Source organism: Mirounga leonina, unplaced genomic scaffold (assembly GCF_011800145.1).
Source record: "Mirounga leonina isolate KUSES-001 unplaced genomic scaffold, KU_Mleo_1.0 Mir_93, whole genome shotgun sequence".
In the NCBI taxonomy this organism is placed as follows: Eukaryota; Metazoa; Chordata; class Mammalia; order Carnivora; family Phocidae; genus Mirounga; species Mirounga leonina.
In genome coordinates this window covers 3,998,970-4,024,026 of record NW_023270854.1, presented here as the reverse complement: position 1 = coordinate 4,024,026, position 25,057 = coordinate 3,998,970, and the positions used below count along the sequence as shown (strand labels likewise).

General features: G+C 38.7%; 1 protein-coding gene across 1 annotated transcript in view; it reads left to right on the top strand.

The window, feature by feature from the left end:
* Positions 1 to 25,057, top strand: part of ZNF407 (zinc finger protein 407) — a 433,444-nt gene that overhangs the window by 262,274 nt on the left and 146,113 nt on the right. The window contains exon 7 of the mRNA XM_034996028.1: positions 5,673 to 5,793. Within this exon, the coding sequence (XP_034851919.1) occupies positions 5,673 to 5,793 (121 nt within the window). The remainder of the gene's footprint in view (positions 1 to 5,672; positions 5,794 to 25,057) is intronic.

Sequence of the window (25,057 nt, the reverse complement as noted above, 5' to 3'; positions counted from 1 at the left end):
ATACTAAAATTGGAAATGCAGCGATCTGAAATAGTCAACTTTGAGGACAATGAACAAACCTGACTTCATGACTTACTATAAAGCTACAGTAATCAAGTCACTCTGGTATTGGCATCAAGGAAGACAAATCTATGAGTGGAATGGAACAGAGATTACAGAACAGACCTACATCTATATGGTCAGTGGATTTTTGACAAAGGAACAAAGGCAGTGCAGTCTTTTTAATGTACAATGCTTGAACAATTGGATATCTGTATGCAGTAAAAATGAACTTTGCTCTATATGTCATACCATGTATAACATTAACTCGAAACTGTTCTTAATCTGAATGTAAAACTTAAAACTGTATAAATTCTAGAAGGGAATTTAGGAGAAAAAATCTTTGTGACCATAGATTATCAAAGATTTCTTAGGTACTGCATCAAAAGCCTGATTTGTAATTAAAAAAAAAAAAACCCATAGCTTGAGCAATTATAAACTGACAAATTAAAAACTTTATACATTAATTAGGTACTCCTCTATGAAAGACAAGAGAATGAATGCAAAGACAAACCAAAGAGTGGGGAAAAATACGTATAAATCACAAATCTTATCGAGCATTTGTATTTGTAATATATAAAGAAGTCTCAAAACATAAGTATAAGAAAACAACTAACCAATTAAAAAGGGGTTGAATGATTTGAACAGACATGTCACCAAAGAATATAAATGAATGGCAGATAAGCACATGAAATGATTCTCAACATCAATAGAAAAATGCAAATTGAAAGCACTGACCATACCAAGTATTGGTGATGATTTGGAGCAGTGGAAACTTTCCTACACCGCTGGTAGGAATATAAAATGGTCAGACCACTTTGGAAAACAGTTAGGCAGTTTCTTACAAAATTAGTATGTACCTACTAAATGACCCAGCCAACCCACTCCTAGATGTTTACCCAAGAGAAAAAGAGATACATATCCATGCATAGACTTGCACATGACGAATTATAGCAGCTTTGTTTGTAACACCCCTAAATGCAAACAATTCAAATGTCCTTTGTTGGATGAATGGATAAACAAAACTGTGGTACATTCATATCATGGAGTGCTACTCTACTCCTCAGCTAAAATAAAAAACAAATATTTACACCTGGAGCAACATGAGTGAGTCACAAAATAATGCTGAGACGAGGTCAGGCAAAAGAGAATACATACTGTATGTTTCCGTGTATATAAATCTCTAGAAAATGGTAACTAATATATATTGGTAGTAAGCAGATGAGAGTTCGTTTGAGGATGGGATGAGCCAGAGAGAGAAAGGGGTATAAAGAACCTCTGGGGTGGTGGCTGTGTTCATTGTCTTGATTGTGGTGGTTTCAGTCTGCCTTGTATGGTCAGTCTAGATACTTCAAGTTAGTGAAACAATTAATAATGCGTGTAGTTTTATCCAGATGAGTGCATCACTTTGTGTTTCTGCTGTCCATGTGAACTGCTCTGTGACATTGGTGTGTAGTTAAAATAGTCTGCAGTCCAGTTCTTATAATGAAATGTAGAAGTTTTCAGATATGCTTCCGTGTGGATGTTTATGTTTTTATGATATAGCCTATTTCTGTACCAAATTTGAAGACATAGAGCCATTTTCTTCAGCCTTATGCAAGATGAATATCATCAACTGTCTCTCAAACAAAAGCAAAACCTGCCATCATCATGAAAGTGAGTTTTTGTATAAGTCAGTTCAGTGTAGTTGAGTTGTCTATACCAATGTAAGTGACTTGACCAGCAGTTTAGAGATCAAGAACCAAGAGTTATTCAGGCTGACCCTGAGTGACCACTTGATTGGGGTGTTATAGATGGGATGTATCTTGAGAACAAATTGATGAAAGGTACAAAAATGCCTCCCAACTCCCAAGATTTTACTCTGCTTTGTATATGTTCTTCTTTTTACAAAAATTAATCAAATATTTCCTTGTAGGATCTATTAAATGGTATCTCTATGTTAAATTCACTATGTGAAACCACGTAATTGTTTTGTATATAAAAAGGTTTGCCTTTTTCCTTGTTCGGAGAGCTTGATGAGAAGCACTGGGGTGTGTGCTCCTTCTTTCATCTCTGTGAGAGGGCACTGTGCACATAACGGTGCTCAGCTGCTCTGGGCATATGGGCGACAAATGCAATGAGGCATGGGACCCCGTGAGAAGTACCTTACACATGCTTTGTCTTCTCGAATCCTCATAACTGTCCTGCTTGTTCGGTGGTTTTACGCTTCTGATCTTGTCCAGGGGGGTTACAGGTAGGGAGTGAAATATGGCAAAACCTGGATTGGGATTGAAGTCCATCTGGCTTCTTCTGACTGCCCCCCCGCCCCACCCTGGGCTGCAGTAACAGGTAGAACACCATCAAATGAGATGTGGATGCATTCAGCTAACTGCCATATTGATAGGCTTAGAAAGAAAGGGGGACAAGATTCTAAACATTCTGGTTTTCAGAACAGATGTAGTTTTGTTGCTAGTGGAATTGATGTAGGGTAATTTTATACCAAGGTAGTTCTTCCTTTGTTTTCTACATAAGTCAGTATACTTATAAAACTATTCAAAAAACACCAGAATTAAGAAGTGGCAAGTGGTATTATTGAACATACATAAAATTAATCTATATGTAAAATTTGTCATAAAGAATGTTTGCTGAGAAGAGTATTACATATTACAAATCATTTTGGGGAGGAGGTGGTTGTGATATTTTCTCTAGTTCATTGCTGTCCAACAGAAATGTCATGTGAGCTACACCTGTCATTTTAAGTTTCCTGGCAACCATATTAAAAAACAAAAAAGTAGGGGCGCCTGGGTGGCTCAGTCGTTAAGCGTCTGCCTTCAGCTCGGGTCATGATCCCAGGGTCCTGGGATCGAGCCCCGCATCGGGCTCCCTGCTCAGTGGGAAGCCTGCTTCTCCCTCTCCCACTACCCCCTGCTTGTGTTCCCTCTCTCGCTGTGTCTCTATCTAATAAATAAAAAATTAAAAAAAAAAAAGTAACAGGTGAATTGCTTTTTTAAATAGTTAACTAAATGTCTATTCATGTCTTCTGCCTATTTTTTACGTGGATTGTTTATTTTTTGGGTGTTGAGTTTTACAATTTATGTATCTTGGATACTAACCCCCTATCAGATATATCATTTGCAGATATCTTCCCCCATTCCAAAGGTCGCCTTTTAGTTTTGTTGATTGTTTCCACACCATGCAGAAACATTTTATCTTGATGGAAGTCCCAAATAATTTATTTTTGCTTTTGTTTCCCTTTCCTTCAGAGACATATTTAGTTAAGGAGTTGCTATGGCCAGTGTTAAAGAGGTTATTGCTTGTGTTCTCCTCTAAGATTTTGATGGTTTCCTGTCTCACATTTAAGTCTTTCATCCATTTTGAATTTATTTTTATAGTATAAGAAAGTGGTCCAGTTTCACTCGTTTGCATGGACCTGTCCAGTTTTCCCAGCACCATTTGTTGAAGAGACTGTCTTTTTTCCATTGGATATTCTTTCCTGCTTTGTCGAAGATTAGTCAACCATATAGTTGTGGGTCCATTGCTAGACTTTGTATTCTGTTCCATTGATCTATGTGTCTTTGTGCCAGTACCATAGTGTCTTGATCACTACAGCTTTGTAATATAACTTGATGTCTAGAATTGTGATGCCTCCAGCTTTGCTTTTCTTTTTCAAGACGGCTTTGGCTATTCGGGGTCTTTAGTGGTTCCATATAAATTCAGAAGACATGAATAGACATTTTTCCAGAGAAGACATCCAGATGGCTAATAGACACGTGAAAACATGCTCAACATCATTCATCATCAAGGAAATACAAATCAGAACTATAATGAGATACCACCTCACACCTATCAGAATGGCTAAATTTAACAACCCAGGAAACAGCAGATGTTGGCTAGGATGCAGAAAGGGAACTGTCTCACCCTGTCCTGTTGTTGGGAATGCAAACTGGTGCAGCCACTCTGGAAAACAGTATGGAGGTTCCTCAGAAATCAAAAATAGAACTCCCCTGTGATCTAGCAGTTGTACTATTAGGTGTTTACCCAAAGGGTACAAAAATGCTGATTCAAAGGGGCACATGTACCCCAATGTTTATAGCAGCATTATCAACAATAGCCAAATTATGGAAAAAGCCATCAACTGATGAATGGATAAAGAAGATGTGGTGTATATAGGAATATTTTTCAGCCATCAAAATGGATGAAATCTTGCCATTTGCGACAGCGTGGATAGAGCTAGAGTGTATTGTGCTAAGAGAAATAAGTCAGTCAGAGAAAGACAAATACCATATGATTTTACTTATAGGTGGAATTTAAGAAGCAAAAGAGATGAACATAGGGGGAAGAAAAGAGAGAGGCAAACCTTATAAAACAGACTCCTATAGAGAGAGAACAAATTGAAGGTTCCTGGAGGAAAAGTTGCAGGATTGGGGTTGGGGGAAATAGGTGATGGGGATTAAGGAGTGCACTTGTTATGATGAGCGCTGGGTGTTGTACGTAAGTGATGAATCACTAAATTCTACTCCTAAAACTAATATTCACACTATGTTAATTAACTGGAATTTAAATAAAAGCTTGAAACTAAAAAAAAAAAAAGTTAACCAAATATATCAAATTACTATCATTCCAACATGAAATCAATATAACATTATTAGTGATATTTTATTTTTTTTTTGTTCTAGGATTTTGAATTTTGGAGTGCATTTTACACTTTCAGCACATCTCAATTCAGAGGCTAAATTTTTATATCAAATCTGTGATTTATATTTAGATTTGATAAAATTTATGCCTCAAAAAGTAGATTTACATTCCCAAGCTGTTCTATTACAGACTTAAACATTTTTTCTGTAGGTAAATCCCTTATCAGTTTTTTAAATTTAAAATTTATATTGATTGAAATTAAATAGCCATATTTCAAGGGCTTACCAGCCAGTGTGGCTAATACAATTAAAAAGTAAGATTTGATGATTTCTTTGAATGTGTGTGTGTGCAGGGGGAGTGGTTAATGCAGAGAAAGTATCTATGAGTGGTGTGCAAGCCTTGAACCAACTGATGGGTAAAATGCATATGTGGATAGATTGCTTAGATCTACACAGGGGAATGCTATGAAATAGTATTGCACATGTTTCTTTGAGGCCTTTTTTTCTGTGGTGACCTCTTTTTCAACTTTAGTGAACTGTAATTTTCCCTTACCTCTAAGAGTTTTCTAATTGGTATCAAATTATAGCTTTATTTTTTCTTCATATTTAACTTTAAGATTTTATATTGTATATTCAAAGAATATCTCTGTTATATGCTTTTTCATGGTTTTATCCTCAGGGAGGTTTTTATAATAGCTCTAGTGTAACATAGTTTGTTAAATTACTCCAAATGCAGTGCTAGACCAGGCTGTAATTTAGATTTCTGTTTGTGTAAGTTACATTTGAGCTCCATAATATATACCTTGCTTCCATTCAAATACAGAAATTAAAATCAGTGGTATCTTCTAACTTTATCACTCTGGGAATGAATATTCAAGTGTCCTAAATGTGAGTAGTCCATTGAACTATATTCTTAAATTTTTATGGAAATAAGTTTCTTTTTAATTGTCAGTGACAGGTTTAGCCCTTCATTCCAGTTTTTATAATTATTCATGTACAGCATTGCTTTATATTTTGCAGGAGAAAAACCTTTCAAATGTGATGAGTGTAACTTTGCCTCCACAACCCAGTCCCATCTGACTCGGCACAAACGGGTGCACACGGGAGAGAAGCCCTACAGATGCCCCTGGTGTGACTACAGGTAAGGGTTCATTACCAAGCAGGTAGAGTCAGGTGATCACCGTGGTGGATTCACAGGAAAGAATCACTTTTCTGTTCAACATGGATTAGCACAGTGTAAAGCAGGATTCACTTATTAGGTAGAGTTTATTTCACCATCAAATTTTAGTGACTATTTTTAAAATTGTAAAGTTCTTTTCCATTTTTTATAGTCTTAACATTTGGATTTTGCAATCCTTTGTACACCTGAAGTTCAAGTAGTTTTATTTCTTTGCCAGAGTAAGGGACTGTTCCATTTCATCAGTTATTCCATGCATGTGGCATCTCCTCTGTACTGAGTTGAAGTACTTTCAGGCAATGAAGACAATACAAGAAATGTTTCCTGCCTTGAAGGATATTGTAGCATAATAGGTGACTTTGTAGTACCTCTAAATAATTATAATACAGATTTCAGCGAGGAAATAAAAAGGCCAGGAGCATCCGTAGGAAGGAACAAGTCCAGCCACACGGACGTCCTCCTAGAGGAGATAGCATTTCAGCCAGGGCTTAAAAGATGAGTTAATTTCAACGACCCATGGGTGCAGGAGGTAATGGTGTGCTGTAGCATTTTTGGGCTGACAGTGTGATTGAGATCGCATGTGCTCAGCCTGCTCCCTGAGGTCCTCGGTGGCTAAGTGATGTCTCCCACACTGCAGAGTTCACCTTGCAGCCGCAGCAAAGCCTAGGTCAGGCAATGGTAAATAATCCTGTTTTACTCTATGATGAGGTTTGGTAAATAATCCTGTTTTACTCTATGATGAGGTTTGGTAAATAATCCTGTTTTACTCTATGATGAGGTTTGTGTGGAGAGTGCAGAGTGAAAAACAAAATGGGAAACGGACACTGCAGCTGGATCACGCTATACCTGGAGTCCATGAGAGTGAGTTCAGAGCACATTAGGTGGTTTGTGAGACGCCACAGAGTTTGCAGGCAGCCAAATGACCTCTGTCTTAGCTTCCTCAGCTACGCAGTGCAGGCTGAATCACTGTGTGAGGGCCTTCTCCATCCTGGAGCTGAAAATCTCATGGACCCCATTACACATGACAACACAGAAACATTGAGGGGGGTTCTTTCAATATAGCCCGCTTTTGTTAAACGTTAGCATATATATAGATATAGATATAGATACCTTAAGCCTGAAGCCTTCGTTAAAAAAGACATTTTTGTATTCCTGTGGCTATAGCCTGTGCATTCAGTAAATATATTGCCATAATCTCTATTATTATCCTCATTATTGCATTAAGTTTTATGTTAAAGGTCATTTAATAGTACAGAGATATTACAGATATATTTCATTCATTAATTATTCATTCATTCAACATTTTATGAGTTCTGTCTTTGCTTAGCACTAGATTGGTGTTTCTTGGAAATTTGGTAAAATGGTGATCCGATTAGAGGTAGACATACACATTTTAAGGTGTTGATATGAGTTCTTTAAAAAATAAACACTTGAATGTCCTTTTCCTTATTGAGGGGTCATATTGTATAGTTGCCTTCTCTGTAAAACACAGGAAGGCAATTAGAAAAATTGTAAAAATTTCCCTTAATTATCACATTTAGCTCAGGATTATATCCTTTCAGTCTATATTGTATGCATTAGATTTGAGTTGTGTTTTGGGGGATTTTTTTTTTGTTTCTTATAAATTTTAGTTTTCATACTTAACAAATTGTGACTGCCTTTCTGTTTCATTAATCTCATATAACTATGGTTTTCAAACTGTTAAGTAGCAGAACTATTATATCAAACGGGATCATGTCCAGATCCCTATATAAAATAGATAAAAGTGGTTTTTACTGCTTGTAAGTGGATTTCTTAGTTAACATCTGTAATATTTACTTATAATATTAAGAAATAATTATATGATACTGTTTGGACAAGCAAAACATTTTCCAACGGGAGAGTTACTGATCAGAGTAGCTGTTGGGTTAGCCTCGGCGCCCGGCCCATGTCCTCACTCTGGGATGAGCAGGAGGGTGTAGGTGAGCTCAGGCTCTGGAGGAGCTGACCCAGTGGGCACTGACATCCTTAACCTCTCATAAAATATGGGTGGTTAGAGTAGCAGCCTTACAGGACTCCGCTCACGTTAGAGGAAGAGCCCAGGCTGGCCGAGACACTGGAGCCCTGGGTCTCCTCTCCTCTCAGTTTGTCCCTTGGTGTTATTTCACCTTGTGATCTCAGGATAGTGTCCAGTGAGGTGGTGCAAGAGTTTCGATGCCCTGAAGGTCTGCAGTGTGTTGAAATTTATTTATAAAACATGCCCTGATGGTCCCCCCCCCCCATTTTATGAAGTTGTTAAAAATACATTAAATCCAGAATCATTTGTCACAAAATCACTGACATCCCTTAGAGTTTCGAACGCCTCATTTGGAGACCACTCGTCTACAGTGTAGTTTTGACACTTGCATGGCTTCAAGTTAGATTAGCAAACAGTCGTCATTTCATGAAGTTTTTAGACATCGGGGCCATTTTTAGCTATTTTCATTTGAAATGCTTCTTCCTAAATCTTGGTGCATATCCATCCAGATTTTTTGTAAAAGAAATTCCTCAAAGTATGATTTATGGCTTTTAATGGTATTACTGCAAAGGTTGGGGTTTGAATATTGTCTCACTGATAAGTACTGTGTTTGGGTAGACCCTTAGTCTTTGTATGCATAAACATTTCAGAATATGTCAGGTTTTCTTGGTGTGAAGTCGTATTATGCTTTTGCTGAGGTTGAGGTTGTATTACCTGTCTCCATGACATAGCATCACTTCTGTTTAGAAGCGCATCTGAGCTCCCTGGGTTCCATCCCCGCGACACCTCCGGCAGCCACTGTGGGTAAAAGGAGATTGTGTTTTCTAAGAATCTTGTCACTGTCCTGTGAATTAATACTCAGGACACTTAAATCTCATGATATTTATCAAATTTCCTTTTGAAATGTTTGAAATTCTTGATAAAAGGTTGGTTTTATCTTCATTTAAAACTTCCTGGAAATTTGATTATTATTGATGGTTAATAGTTTGAACACTTTCTGTTCATATGACAGTTTTATCAGTCTGTATACATGTGGTTAGGTCTGCTTCACTAGAGAACAAAGACAAGTTAACCTTGCTTAGGAATACAGAATCTTGCAAATATATGAATAGTGATGTTAGAACTACGAACAAAATGTGAAATTTATGACAGATACCTTTGTTTTCTTGCTGATGAGCAAAAGATTTAAAAAGGGGCAGAGAAGTTCACAACGATTGTCTTGGTTGCATAGTGTAATAAGAAAATGCCTACCATGTCTACTTTTACAACAACAAGGAAAAGTCTTTTTCACAGAATAGATTTGAGTATGTACGATTTCCATAGAATAAAAATATTCATAAGATGATCACATATTCCTGAAGATAATGTGGTTATATTTGTCATAATTATTGATATTTTTCCATAATATTTTATTACTTAAAACACTTGAATAACTTTTTTCCCATTTTGATTATTATTTGTTGTTAATATAGATACATAAAAATTATTCCTGTAGAGTATTCCTGTGTTTGTCATTATTAACACTTATTTGCAGGTAAGTTTACCATCATTAGAAACTGAAGTATTACTTGAGTTTCACTTGAAAATATATTTTTCATTTTATAAATTGAACATTAGTGAAGAAATACTTGTAGTTATAATTATTCATGAAAAATGTGAATATAGATTTGTTTACAAAAGAATTTTATAATTGGTCTTTTGAACCTGGGGCTATTTTTCAAGTTTGCATTATTAATTTAGGCAATGACATCTCATCCTATTCGGATGTAAACACGTATCCCTTTCCTAAGCTTTTGCTGTCTAAAATATCCAAAAGTCTAATCCATTACAAATCAGTATATTCCATCATTACTCCATAACTTTTTTACCATTAATTACTATTCATTATAATTTCAAAGCAGAAATTTAGATTCATAGCACACTGTCCTGCCCTAATTTGTTTCTACATTAAAATGGAAACATTCCAGCATTTTTCTATATTTTTATTTCCCTTTGTTATATATTGTCATTTCTATGTTACAAAATAGAAAACCTTTAAAACGTTATAGTAAGTACCCTTTCTAAAAATGTAAATCCTTATTTCCCCATAGCATTTATTAATATCAAACTGTATCCTGTTTCACTAGTGACTGGCTCTCACAACAGAATAGATGGCTATACTCGGGCTTTCTTTTAAGTGAAAAATCCACTTCTAATTGGCTTCCGTTTTTTTATTTACGATTTATGGGGGAAATACAATAAATGTATATTAAGCAGTCAACCTGATAAGTCATAAAAAAAAAAAAAATGCTACCTGCAGTATTAAAAATCGTATGTTGCACCTTTACATGTCATTTAGCAAATTAAAGAAAACTAAAATCTCAAGTCAAACTCTGGCAATTTGATCACTTATGTACAGGGTCCCTGTTACGGATGTTGGAATAGTGTACGTGTTCCCTAAAATTGCTTTTGGCTAGAGTTTTCCTCAGCTCTACAACTGCCTTCGTACTTTCAGTATTACACACAGTCTTCGACAAAATTTTTTTACTATTCCATTTTTCATTTTATTTACTATTTTTATTTTTAAATTACTTGCTATTATAACCCCAATAGAAATATGCTGTATCATAGAGCTGTGGAATAAAATCTACAATTCCTGCGTCATAGGAAAAATGCACTCCATTGTTTGCTAAACTAGTAGGAAATACACTTTGATTTCCCCCCCCTACTTGTTGGTTTACTTAGTTCTTGGCCAGCGTATTCCATAGAAGTCATTAATACATGAGGTTTTGATCTCAAGAATATTTATCTTTCCTGTCTGGGTGAGAGGGAAGCTAAGAATATTTGATGTAACATTTAACCGAAGAAGTGATATCTCAATTGAAATTTTTTTGTGTGTGTGTGTGATACTCCTTCATGTCTCTCTCATTATTCCTCTGAATATTTTCTTATTTCTTATAAATTTGGTAAGTTTTCACCCATGTGACTGGAGTAGGTAGAATTTGCCATTTGTCACAACCACTTGAAGTATGTGACCCTCTAATTGTTTTTATCTGTCTTAGAAAATAGTTGTCAAAAAGATGTTTTTTGTCAAAAATACTTTTAATTGAATTCTCTCTTCATTTTACATGATGCTGGAAGCATTTTTTGGGTTGTTTTACGATGCAAGGATAAAAGATTATATTTGTAATAATTATTTATTTCCCCTTAAAGTTTGAATTAATTTTTCAAACATATATTTTAAGAGTCTCAATTATGAAAAGTTGTTTCAGGTCTTAGATAATATTATGCATTTGTATGTAATTTTGCTATATGAACATTTTATGTTTATTATGCATAATTAAATAATAAGACAAACTACCTTGGTTATTGTGGCATTAAGAATTCAGTATACAGTGGGTCTCATTGTTCTTATCTTCCATTTGTTCCAGCAGCATCCTGAGCTAGGGAGACTAACTCCACAGGGGATAATTTTCTCCTTTAGGATGATCTCTTCGGAGAGTCTCAATTTTCCTTTGGCTTCCTGTGCAGGTTCACAGGTTGTACTGGGAGAAGCAGTGGCTAGAGCAAAGTTGGATTTGCCCTGAATGATGATAAGAAGAAAAAAAAAAATAGAGGTGTTAGTCTCTGTAGCCGGACATCATGGATAACAAGAGAGAAGTGAAACTGTACATACCAAATGAAGAGCACACGTTTCTTTTTTTTTTTTTTCTTAAGATTTTATTTTTTTTATTTATCAAAGAAAGAGCACAAGCAGGGGGGAGCGCCAGGCAGAGGGAGAGGGAGAAGCAGGCTTCCCGCTGAGCAGAGTGCTGGACATGGGGCTCGATTCCAGAGCCCTGGGATCATGACCTGAACTGAAGGCAGTTGCTTAACGGACTGAGCCACCCAGGCGCCCAAAGCACACATTTCTTTATTAGAAAAATCAGAGGTAGCATTCATTTATTTTGGGTGATTTTGAAGTTCTCAAAGAATAATGACATTATTATAAGTAGAGTAATAAAAAGTAATCAAATGAAAATCTGTAGTATTAATATTAGATAAAATTTGTATTTAAAGCAGTTTGATTGATGCCAAAAGCCTAGTTATATCAGAACAGACTTTAAATCAAAACTGTTTTTGTCAGTGAAATAAGCTAGACAGAGAAAGGTTAATACAGAATATCACTTGTATGTGGAATCTTAAAAAAAAAAAAAAGGACAAACCCATGGAAACACCTAAAAGTGGTTTCCAAGGGTTGCGGGTGGTGGGCACCAGAGAAGTGGGGAGAGGCTGGTAAAGGTATAGACTTTGGGGCACCTGGGTGGTTCTGAGCCTTCGGCTCAGGTCGTGATCCCAGGGTCCTGGGATTCAGTCCTACATCCGGCTCTCTGCTGAGCGGGAAGTCTGCTTTTCTCTCTCTCTCTCTCTCTCTCTCTCTCTCTCTCTCTCTCTCTGCCTGCTGCTCCCCCCTGCTTGTGTGTGCTCTCTCATTCTCTCTCTCTAATAAATAAAATCTTTAAGGAAAACAAAACAAACAACAACAACAAAAGAGTACAGACTTTGGCTACAAGATAAATAAAGTCTGAGGATCTGATGTAAAACATGTTGACTGTTGCCAGTAAGACTGTTATGTAATTGAAAGTGGCTAAGAGAATAGGGCTTAAATGTTCTCACCAAAACAAACAAACAAAAAATCCAACATTAGAAAAACCCCCAAAACATTTTTATCATTTAAAGTACCAGTGAATACTCTTTTATTATTTTATTTACCTCAAGCCTGTTGTCTCTTTAGATTCTACTCTACTGTAACTGCTAATCCAGTTAATGGAATAGAACACAAATGGACTAGGCTGAAAGGTTAGTTTGAAAGCCTAAAAATCCAGTTACTTCACAGACTTCTCATAGTGTGATGACAGCTTTCTTCCCACTGTGCCCTGCGTGGTCCTGTGCGGGCTGCAGGCGCTTCTGGGGAGCTGCCCCTTCCTGCTTGCTACCTGCCCACAGTTCAGCTAACCACAGGTAGATGTCAGTAGCGTGGCTGGTTTGTGAAGCCACGGTTGGTCATTGGCAAGCGTCAATATTGCTTAGGAAGAGCCTCCTAGCATGTGTAAAGATGATCCTAATGGAGTTGTCACTGTTTTGGTAAGTTTAGATGGGGTTTTTCGAGGGGCTGTCTAATAAAATGACCTAATTGTATCTCCTTTTCAGATTTTCTGTATTGAATTAAGAAGGTTGTACTGTATGTAAATGTATTCTTTTTTGCCTAATGTTTTTTATCTTTTTCAGCAGAAACTAAATTCTGCCTGAACAAGTATCTCATTTCCTCTGACCGTTTTATTAGTGATTTTTTAAAAATCTCTGTGGTTCTAATTGTAGTTCTGATTAGGTTTTGTATTTTCTATACTGTTTATGTCTAATCTTATTTTTGTACATTGCATGTTCTACTCAGACTTTCCTTCCCTGCCCTCTAGCACCCAAGCACATGAGCTTTTTAAATTCTCGTTTCGGCCCAACAGGCTCTGTGCTGATACAGCACGTGTTTTATGTCAGGTCTTTAGTTAAAGTGGGTAAATTTTCATCTAACAGAACTCGTTTTAGTCAAAGAAAATCTGTGGACCTTTAAACAAATAGATTCCATAGCATTAAAAATTACAAATCTGTTCCGATGTCTTTAAAAGGGAAAAAAAAAATCTGAGCTAATTCGTTCTGTTTATCATACAAGTAAGTTGTTTTGTTTGTCGACGAGGCTGAAATAAGCACTGAGATCACAGATTAATTAGAAGAACCCTTTTGAACACAAAGTGACCACACATTCCCTCTGCTATCTCTTCAGGTAGAACCTAGACAAACATGTTTATCTAACCTGCTGTTGCCAAATCCCAAATCCAGTCATTATAAAAGGACCAAAGCTATCTTTGGGCATGGTCTTTCTACAAGGAATTACTATGGACAGTCCCCTGGGTGGTAGTTAGATATATCTGTGTATATTGTGGCAGAAAGAAAGGCCTTAGAGATGAAAAAAATAGAAAGTATTTTTTGGGGCAATAGTCTCTTGCATAATAAGTTATTCCTCAGACATTAGAGCTATTATCACACAACGAACAGCCGCCGTGTGACTGTCTACACCTCCCAGCGCCCGAGCCTCACGCAGCAGCAGCTTAGGGAGAACTCCGGGGTCCCCGGGAGGGACCGACAAGGGTCACTAGAGCATCAGGCACACCTTCCGGAGTGGACGGAGTTCTGCAGACTCCGCCGTGGGTGTCCGAGGAAAGCACCAGGCAGACGATGGAGTGTGTAAAAGCCTGACTACGTGTCGTTAGTTCAGTGAGCATGAGTTCGTGCTTATACATAACATTTGGTTTTCACAGATTCTGAAGTATTGCTACTTTAGGGCCCGTGAAAAACTGAGAGAGAGAAGCACTTGCAGCGTTTACAAAATGCTGATGCAGTAGTTCGTGGGCGGCCCAGGAAGGAGCGTCTTCTCTACATTAGACGCCCGCTCGTCGGTAGAGCGCGCCGCTGCCTGCCCTGGGGTAGCACGCGCGGGTTCTGACCTTACCTTTGCAAGGACTCTACAAACAAGACAGTGTCTTCATCTTCTTAATTACAGGGATGTAGCCCAAACTGTTGGCTTTCTCCCGTTTATGAGAAGTACTGTGTTTGTGAGAAGTTCTAGAACAAGACATACTCCTGATTTTTTTCTTATTTTCTTTCTTTTTTTGGTAAGGACACGATAGCATCCTCTTCTTACTGCACAGCTACAGGTGAGCTGCAGTAGAAATAAACCAGAATCTCTTACTCTGCGACATGATATGTAACCTGATACTTCTCCCTACAGGGAATTTAAACCCAATATTAACCCCTATTCTTGCCCCTTAACGTGTAATTCCTTACTCTTAGTTACTTCGACCTGAATATTGTTGAACAAGCCGCGTCCCTCATTTTGTATCTTTTGCATCCTAGGACACTGTTTGGAGATCTCGCACTCTAAGATTTGAATAGATGTTGGTGAACTGTTCTTGGCCCTTTCTTTCCTCAGTATGTTTTGTTTCTTCATAAGTTACAACATTTAACAAATATATGAAATGTCATAAAACAAATGATCATTTTCCCATTGAGAGAAAATGTAAATTTTCAGTGCTTGTGCTTAAATCAGTCCCTTGGATTGTATTATTTGGGGTAAAAAGTGGTTGACGCTTAATTTTAGTTACAAGTAAGAGTCTGTCTGCTTTCTACTCCCAAATTATACTTTCCATTTGACTGTAAGCATCCTTCTCACTTCAGCAAGCCCGGACTGCAGGGCATATGGGTGAGGAGGTGCAGGGCAGCAAGAAGTCTGCGTCAGACTGTTTGAGTTTTACCCCAAAGGCAATGGGGAGCCTATGGAGAATTTTAGGCAAGAAAGGGACAGACTCACATTTTGCTTGTCAGAGGTCACTGATGCAGTGCACTTGGTGAGCCAGAGAGGGACAGAGCGGGGGCTGGGAGGTCGTGGCATAGACTGTTGCAGAGGTTCCCATGGAACATCGTGAGTGCCCGACCCTAAGCTGGCAGTCTGGCCGAGGACAGAGAGGCAGGCGGACTCACGTGCCTGTCGGGAGCTGGAATGTGTGCATTCAAGGGCAGGGGGACAGATGCAGGCTAGGGCCAGGGCCACAGGCGGAGGGGCGGCACCATTCCCGAGGTCTCTGCTGCTGGGGGAGGGAGGTTCCTGCTGCAGAGTGAGTGAGGTTCGGGCTGTGTGAGCCCTGAAACACCCGTGTGCTGTCCTCATGGAAATGGCAGTGGATGTATAATGAGTCCTAGATGGCATCGACACGAGTGAAATCTCCCTTGGAAAATGTGGAAAATGAGACATGCAGGGGGGCAAATAGCAAGGGTAAGAGAGACTGAGAGGTAGCTTCCCAGAAAGGGCCGGGACCTTGGGGCAGCCGGGGAGCTGTGTTCAGCCGTGTCAGACGTCAGTAAGTAAGGACAGTGTAGTCCCCTGCCTCAGTGACCAAGAGGTCACTGACTATCTCGGGAAGACCAGTTCTAGTCAAGGGCTGGGAACAGACACCAGCCCTTGACTGCCCTAGGTGCCCAAAAGGGAGGACATAGTAAGAATGCAGGCTGGCTGCTCTTGAGGGCAGGTCCGTCTTGAGGGCTGCTCTGGGAGGACACTTGGGAGAAGCTGGGAGGGTGCATAGGTGGGTGCACATTGTGCATTTGTTTTCGTTTGTTTGCTCAAGATTGCTTTTTAAATTGTAAGTGCTTCCATGCCAGGGTGAGCGCGCCAGCTGAAGTAGGGCCACGGAATGCTGTGTTGCCACTCATAGCCAGGATGGAGCAGCTAAGGTTCAGGGTTCGGGGTCTGAGCAGTGTGCGGGCACTGATGATATTTTTTGGGCAGTCCTGCGTGCCTCGGTGGAAGCCCTCGGGACGCAGAGCAGCACCTCATGTTCGCGCTGTAGGAGCGCGCTCTCGAGATGGAGAGCTGCAGCTTCAGAAGCTCTGCTCTGCCGACGTCTCCGCATTCTGGGGGGCTGCACAGCTCCCACTTTCACCTTTGTCTTAAAACTTTTGAATCAAGAACATAGAGATTGTGTAATGCTTTTATTCTGCCCCCCACACCCCCCAATATTAGGATTTTATTGGTTTTATAGGAAGAATTTCCACAAAGCCTATATTACTTTACCTGTTACATGTGATTCAGAATTTGCTTAGCACCAGCCAACAGTCCAGTGTAGTCATGTAACAAACACTCATTTCTAAATGCTGTCTTTTAAAATGTGACATCTTTTCTATGACTTACACTAAGCAATTTTTGTGAGTGTCTCGGGGTTCTTCTCAGGCCAGTAAATCTAACAGGCTACTCTCGTGACGTCATCAGCCGTTTATTGTGATGACACCTGACTCCCCCAAGGATTTACAGCCCACTCAATCTGTTTTACCTATCTTTCCTTTGCTTGACTTATTCCAAGTAATTATGCATGTGACATAACTCCTGTATCACTTGTGGGCTTACTTATATCTTCTGTGTCCATTTGCGCTAAAACTTCTGTTTCACTGTTTTGGGTTGACCCCCTACCTTCTTCCAAGTGCCACGTTTCTAGGAACCCAGAATTCTGCTGGAATGGTCCTGCCCAGAGAGATGCAATAATAAGGATCATGTGGGTAGTGGAGTTAGTGTGTGTATGATATGAAGAGAGAAAGCAAATCTGTCACTTCTTAGGGTGAGATGGGGTGTGTGATTTGTGTCCGGGACTTAGGGTGTATTACAGCTGCTGAGTGTCGGCGTCAGCTGTCCTGCACCACTGAAAAGTGGAAATCAGTTGTCTGCATTGTGCCACAGGTTGACGTATGCTTTTTGTCTGTTTTTGCATTCAGGCGCATTGTGTATGGATTTCCTTTGATCCCACTGCCATTTCGGCTGCTCTGTTTCATTAATTGTGCTTATCACAAAGTGGTTATTGTGGCTACATCTCACCTTTTTGGCTTTAGCGTGTTTTTGAACTTTAAAAATGAAAAGCGTATTCATTTCCCTTTTTGCAAATTGCAGTGGTTCTGTACATCCGGTCGCGAATTTGGGCAGCATTGCTGTGAGTCCAAGTAAACATAGTAGACGTGATCCCCATAGCGCTCCTGAATCAGGTCCGTCTCAGCACTGGCTGTGCTGGGCTCCGAGGCAGCCTCCATTTCCTAAGCTCACACAGTGTCCTTCAGGAGGAGGGGACCAGAGACACCAAGGAGGAACAGCAGGAATAAGAGTGTCATCAGGAAAGTATCCCCCCAGACTCAGGGGGCCGTTTGGCTGGGCCTGAGAAATATATGGATGATATCAGCATATACATATATATAGTTTTAATTACATGTTCCTTTCAGTTAATGATTTCTGTATGGCTGTTGAAACACGATGTTACGAATATAGTGATTATGCGACCCAAATCTTACTTCTTGAGTTATATGTGCTTGTTTTTAACTAATATGCACATACACACATCACCTTCCTTGCATCCGTTTTTAACAAAACAGTCTTTTAAAATATTGTGTGCTTTCATGTCGAAGAGATTCAAACAGGGTTCCAGTTTTATTTTTAAGGGTTTTTTGTTGTTGTTGTTGTTTTTTGTTGTTTGTTTTGGTTTGGTTTTTTTAGTTTAAAAGTGGAATCTATGTTTTCTTTAGCTGTAAAAGCACAATCAAGGCACCGTGATAAGTGAGTCAGTGTTGTAAAAGGAAAACGAATTTTGCCTTCACTCACATGAGCTATAGAAGGAGGAAGCTTTATTGTCCCTGGGAAAGTGATAAGGCAGAGTAATTGTATATTATACTGTCCTGGAACATCTGCCTGAAGACTGTTGGAGCAATTCATCTATCATGGGCGATACAGCATGTTTTGTCTTTTTGCTTTAACCCGTCCCCACTGCTGGCCTGCGCGGAGGTTTTGATAGGGCCTGCGCCTGGGCCGGGGCTCACATTAATCAGTCCCCTTGTTCAACACTCCAGCTGACATAATTACAACCTGCGCACAGCAGTTATTCAAGCCGAGTCCTTGTCACTCGTGGTGCGAAACTACACAGCTCCGATCCCGGAGGAGATTGCCTTATCACACAGAACAAGGGCTCGCAGGAGTCGAAGAGAATAGAAATGGGAAAATGTCTTCCGGGAGTACTATATATTCCTTTAAAATAAGACATTTGAGAGACTTACAAGGGACAAAGGGAAGCATTGTGTGCAGAGACTGAAATGAACCAGTTATTATTTTTAAATGGATTACATGGAGCATTTTGTAAAGATAGACGTAGATTATTAAATAAATTCAGTGGCCCTTCGCCATCAGTGACTATTTTCTATTAACTGTTTCTACGAAGTAATCCTATAACTTCAGAATTAGAAAAGCCTTAAATGCTCCTTGATAAGACTCAATTTAACAAAATTAATAAAGTATTCACTTGAAATCTACTATCAAGCAAATACACACTCAGGGAGTTTTGTAAGGAACGGAGTTCGAGCCAGGGAAAGATTCTTAGGAAAGACTTACAAAGATGGGGCAGTTGGCAATTTCCTGTGGCAGTGCAGTTCCCAGAGAGAGGGGCCGGCAAAGAAACTTCCTGTCTTATCTCCTGTCTCACCCCTTGCTCTGATCCCAGCCTGGATGGGTGACTGGCCAGTCCATACCTCAGGAAACCAGGTGTGAGGGATGCTGTCTCCTTTTGGCCACTTAAGTATTTAAAATTTTAGGGGAGCCCCTGCCCAACTAGACTACAAGAATCTTGGAGCAGGTGGTGATGTATGCCATCACTTCTGTCTGTGGAACCACCCGGTCAGCCGCACTCTTAGGCTTGCGTGCACAAAGTTGTTGGTGTTTTAAACCGAGCCGTTTTATTTTTCTCTTCAACATTATTAGATTGTCCCAAGTAAAACCAACATCTGGCCTAGACTGTCAGAAATAGCGCAAAACGTATTTGGTTCAGTGAAATTTTACTTATGTCACCTTAAATTTGAAAAAGCTTTCAACTAGAAATGCTAAAGTAAATTACCATATATATATATATATGTTATTATATAGGATATATATGTGTTATGTAGGATAATATATAATGTTATTATGTAGGATATATATGTTATATAGGACATATATGTTATATAGGATATATATTATATAGGATACATATATAGGATATATATTATTATATAGGATATATATATAAACATGGAAGGTGATTTGTAAAGTAGCCTTTGTTTTAGGTCACTGATTTCCAGCCACAGTTCCGTAACGTTCTACTTTAGTAGCTCGGACTCCTTCGTGAGTATGTCTCTGTACGCGCACTGTTTTGCCGCCTTCGCCCCTTTTATAAATACGACTCCAGTGATTGCATGGACCTAAAGGGATGGTCAGGCTGCACCTTCCTGAACGTCCTTAGTACACACCCTATTGCTCAGAAAGCTTCTTATCCACATGCCTTTCCTGATTTTACAGCATTTCACTTTGCTAAGCTTAGGTGGTTAATAGAAAAGGAAAGAATAAAATCCATCCTGTAAGAGATGAAGACTTGGGTGGGGGCTGTGTTGTTCAAAGGTCCAGGATAAAAAGAGTGGCAAGATAACACTGAAGAGAGTCTCTGCTGGCACTTACTGCCGGCCGGCCAGAAGATTAGTGGAAGAGTTTGTAGGGCTAATTGGACATTTTGATTTTCACAGATCATGATCTTCACGCGATATTGTTAGCTCAGCCTAGAAAAAGTGTTTCTGTAGCCAAATAACTTTGAGAAACACACTATATGTCGTACCCTTTGTCCACCCCCTTTAGACTCATTAAAGGCTCACAGAACTCCTGCTGTAGAAGTTTCCTACTTTCCTAAATGGGCAATATAGCAGGATATTGAGAGCTGAAACAGTTAATGAAATGTATTGTTTCTCTTTGAGCTAAAGAAGAGTCAAGGAGAAATCAAGGTTCTTCGGGGCTTTCACCTGCCCGTGGCCCCTCCTCCCTCCATAGGACACGGAGGACAGGCCGAGTCTGGCCACACATTTAAATCAGTCTCCTTTTCTCACTTCACAGGGTGTAGGAGGGGGGCCATTCTTGAAATGTTAGATTCTAACAAAATAATTTGAGTTTCTAACAGTTCAGTGTTGCTTCCTACCATTTTCTTACTTGTGATTTTCATTGTTCTCCAACAGAGTGGAAGGCGGGAAGGAGGTTGTTAGGTTTAAAGCAGATTATCTCTTCTTAAGGGCTGTAGATACCTTGAGCAGAGATTGAATAGAGAAGTACTGTGATGGGATGTGACTGTGGGGCCATGAATGGCCAGGAGTGGGTGGCAGGTTACGCCTGCTCCTGGGAACAGAGGTAGTGGTGATGCGATAGGTAAAACTCTTACATAATGAACCCGTCGAAGGTGGTGCTGTATCCATAGGAAGTGTGCACATAATCCGTCTCGTTAGAAATCAGTTGAAATCAGTAAGGCATTTTAAATAGTGTGGAAAGCAAGGTGACTTTAAGCCATTATCAATTAAGGATGTCACTGAAGGGGGTACAGCAGTGGATGGGTGAGATTTTCAACTCTGTTTCAAAATTCAGTTTCATGTTAAGAAGCACACTGTGGATGTACATGACTCATCTATCATATGGGGTTGTCTATGGGGGCAGAACCAAAACTATTCCTTTGTGTGTTTCCTGTTCTGTGTGTGGTAGGCACTACATTAAATATATTTTGAATAAATTCATTTTGAAAACAGGAAATCAATACATGAAGAAATAGATTTGTTGTTGTTGTTGTTACTGGACACTTTTCCATATGAACTAAAGCAGTAATTGGGCTTACATGACTTTTGTTCTGAAAGTGCCTCCCAGGAAGTGGGTTTGGAAGCCTGGCCTTGTTCCCTTGGCTTTCAGACCAGCACCTACCTGTGCAGACGGACAGAGGCCTCCTGGGGGTCACACGTGGCTGGTGCTGCAGCTGCCATCGGGCAGTCCTCTCCGTGAGCACCCTGCCATGTGTGCACCCAGAATGTGCTGTGAGCGCGAGGACAGCACCATGACCTGGAACCTGGATACCTGTGTCCGCTCGGGAACAGGATCAGTAATGCATTGGTTTTCATCCACTTCTGTGCTGACTTACAAATTCTTTTTTCGTATGAGACATGGCTCTGCTTTAGCATCAGATGATGCCCATCACCTTCCATCACATAACAAATACTAACATAATTATAAATGAGAAATGGAGAGAGAAAATGTACATGAGTTCTTGTAGTCAGAGTGATTGATTTCAAGGAATTGGGATTTATGAACAGCAGAAAGTCATGAATGTAAGTGGTCTGGTAGGAATTATCGTATTTAATAGAAGCCACCAGTTAAGGGGGAAAATGAAGAAAATTCATAGAATTCAGAGCAGGGTGATCCAGAAAATATACAATTAAAATTTGCAGGAAAAATTCAAGACATTGTATTTTGTGATTATTTCTGATACCTGTAAACTTTTTGTCTTAGTTTAACAATAAAGGCTTTAGATAATTTTGTAAGTAATTATAACATGGCATTATTTTTAAATATCTATTTTACTTAAATACCCATAAAACTTATCATTGTACATTAATTTTGCTATATGAACTCTGTCATTTGAAAAGTCAGAATCTCACTGCTGCACCCCATTTCCCTGAGATAACCACTTGTAATCATTCATATCTTGGTCCTGCTGGAGAGAACCTAAAGACTTTGCTTATTCCTCTCTTTCTTGGTTTGCAGACAGATTCTGGCTGTTGTAACATATCCAAAAAAGTTAGCTCGATTACCCCATTTTCTGCTACGCCCCTCCCCTCTTCCTTGTTTTTATTATAGTATTCTATTTGGCAATCCAAGTGATTACTTTTACAACTGGACTTACTGTACTTAAATCTTTTACCTGATTCATCAGTTTGAATTGTTTCTATATAAACAGGAGAATCTCTGCATTTAGGGTTTTCCCGACCTCTATTCACAGCTTCTGTCGGCTGTACTGCTCATTGTTTATAATATTTACATTTGATACAATACTATACAATCCACTTATTTTTAAAATACATGTTCTGATCATATTTGCTTTACATGAGTAAAAGAAGATATTCTCATGAATCATCCAGGTGCCCCAAATATATACTAAGCAAACATGAAAGTTTCCTGACTTATAAGCCTTTCCATAAAGATAATTACCATCAATAGCATGCTGACCTTCCTTCTTATACCCATTTAATTCATTTATGTATCTATGTGACTATGTGTATATAATTTTAAAAAGATAGAAGATGCCATATATGTATTCATCTGGAACTTTATTTTTGTTTTAACTTAGTACTATGTCTTGCAAGTTTTTCCCCAGTGGGACATAAGGTTTACCTTATTTTATTTGAAGGCTTTTGTCCGACAGATTACGGTGATTGATGAGCATACACACTAGGCCTTGGTCAACAGCATTTGCAGGGAGGTGGTCATGGGCAGGTGCGTGGTTATTGTTCCTCCCTTCAGCTTGTGTCCATAGCTGTTGTACTCAGAAGCAGCACTCAATTTTATGGTGTTGGATGTCATGCTGGGAAAGTTCTGGGCCTCTGGCTGTGGAACTGCTCAGCTCCAGCACTGGGGGAGTACCATCCTTCATGGGTGTGTGTTTAGGGCTGTGGTTGAACAGTCTAGTGACCTGGCCCACCAGGGCTCTTGCCTTGTCCTGACCCCACTAAACGTTCATGGCTGGGGAGACCCTCTCCCTGTAATCAGGCTGTGTCCTCCCAGTGTTGTACCAGGTGTAGTTGGCTTCCATGAAGCTCTGTAGGACACAGGCTGCTCCTCTGGGAAGAGGCTTGCAAGTTAGCCCTTCCCCGTCAGCAGTGTTGAATCCCACAGTGTGGATCACCAAAAAGTAATCCATTCCTCTGTTAACACATACCTAGTTTCAAATTTCTTCCTAGTGTTTCGTGTTTAGCTTAGTGTTACAAATAATGGCTTAATGCTTGTTCTTGTGGCTAATTTCTAGAGATTGAATTCCTAAATCCAAGAGTATGTGTGTATTTTAATTTTGAGGGCTATCCTCAAATGTCTTCCAAAAGCTGACACTGTCAGCAGTGATACTCATTTCCCTTACCAATAATTAATGTTATCAATCTTCTTGAATTTTGCCTCTCTGTTATGTTAGGCTTTAATTTATATTTCCTTGGCTACTAGAGTCATCGATTACCTTTTAATGCTTACATAACCTTTTATAGATCCCCAATTACAGATTTCTTGCTTATGCTCTTCATCCAGCTTTTGAGATTTTTATCTTATTTTCCTTATTAATCATAGGTACTCATTTTGTAGTCTTTATATTAATCATTTGTCCTTATATATGTTGCATGTATTCTCTCCATGTCTTTGACTTGTCTTTTAACTTTATTTATGTTTTATGGTATATAGCAGTTTTAACTTTTATGAAGTATATTTTGCTACATCTTTTTGTAGCATTTGGGTTTTGAATTTAGGAGCACTCTTTCCAACCAAGATTATAAAAATATTTTCTTGTATTTTCTTCTAGCACTTTTATAATTTCGTGTGCTTATGTTAATGCTAAAATCCAAATGGCATTTATTTTTACATGGTTAGGGCCATAAGAATCTAATTTGTTTCTCCTCATACAGCAGGCAGTTGACTCAACACCATTTATTATATAAAACCCATCGTTTCCTTATTGATCGGAAATGACATCTTTATCACTTATATACATGGATCTTTGTGCTATCTGTTCTGGTGATTTATTTTGTTCAACACTCCAAATGACATTCATTTGCTAAACATCCATCAATAAAATGTTTCATTTTAGGCAGGGGAATATGAAATTCTTTATTCTTACAGCTTCTCACCAATTTTAAATTTAAACAGCCCAAATGTTCTGTAGTCTAAAATTATCAGGTTTTTTCCTTATGGGTCCTTTAGTGAGAACAGAAGTGGTAGAGGACTGTATACCTCGGGCTGCGTTACATAAACTGTGAAACAGACCCTGAGCTTATGTATCGGAGCACATTTGCCAACTTGCAGTGACTTGGCAGCTTTATGTTCTTCTCTCCCACAGAGATTTTTCTCATTTTTCTTAGACTGTTTTTTTTTTGCCCAGTAAATTTATAATTAAATACTACTGGTTAAAAAAATACGCGATTAACTTCTTAAGTTTAATTTACATAAACACTTCCTTTGGATTATTCCTTATTCATTTTGAATTACTGTTATAAAGATATAGTAGAAACCCCTTTCCACTGAAATTTTAGATAAATATGTACTGCAGTGCATAGTATTGATGCATTTGTTCCAAAACATAAAACTTAACTACAGAGTAATTATTTTCAAGAATATGAGTTCCAAGACAATATTCCAAACAGGCAGAAGAAGAAATTGCATTTCTCAACGTATACACACATATACACTTATATAACTGTTTTGGGAATCTGTTTTTATTCAAATGAATTGAAATTGCCTTTCAAAATACAATAAGAAAATTGCTAATAATGATCCTGATAGTTGAACTGTCTTGCATGTAATAGAAAGACTAGTAGTAGTAATAAAAAAAGAATTGAGTACCTAACTGCATTTTCTGAATATGCTTAATGTAATTTACTTTAATTCTCCTGACAGCCTTATGAGATACATGTATTATTCCCATAAACCAAAGGAGTGATCCATGGTCAGAAAGTTTGAAGATCAAGGTGTTGAACAAAACTGACATGTTTCTTTAAGTAGAACTTTCAGAATTTTTTTGGTCAATTTACATATATAACAATGCCAAATTGTTACCA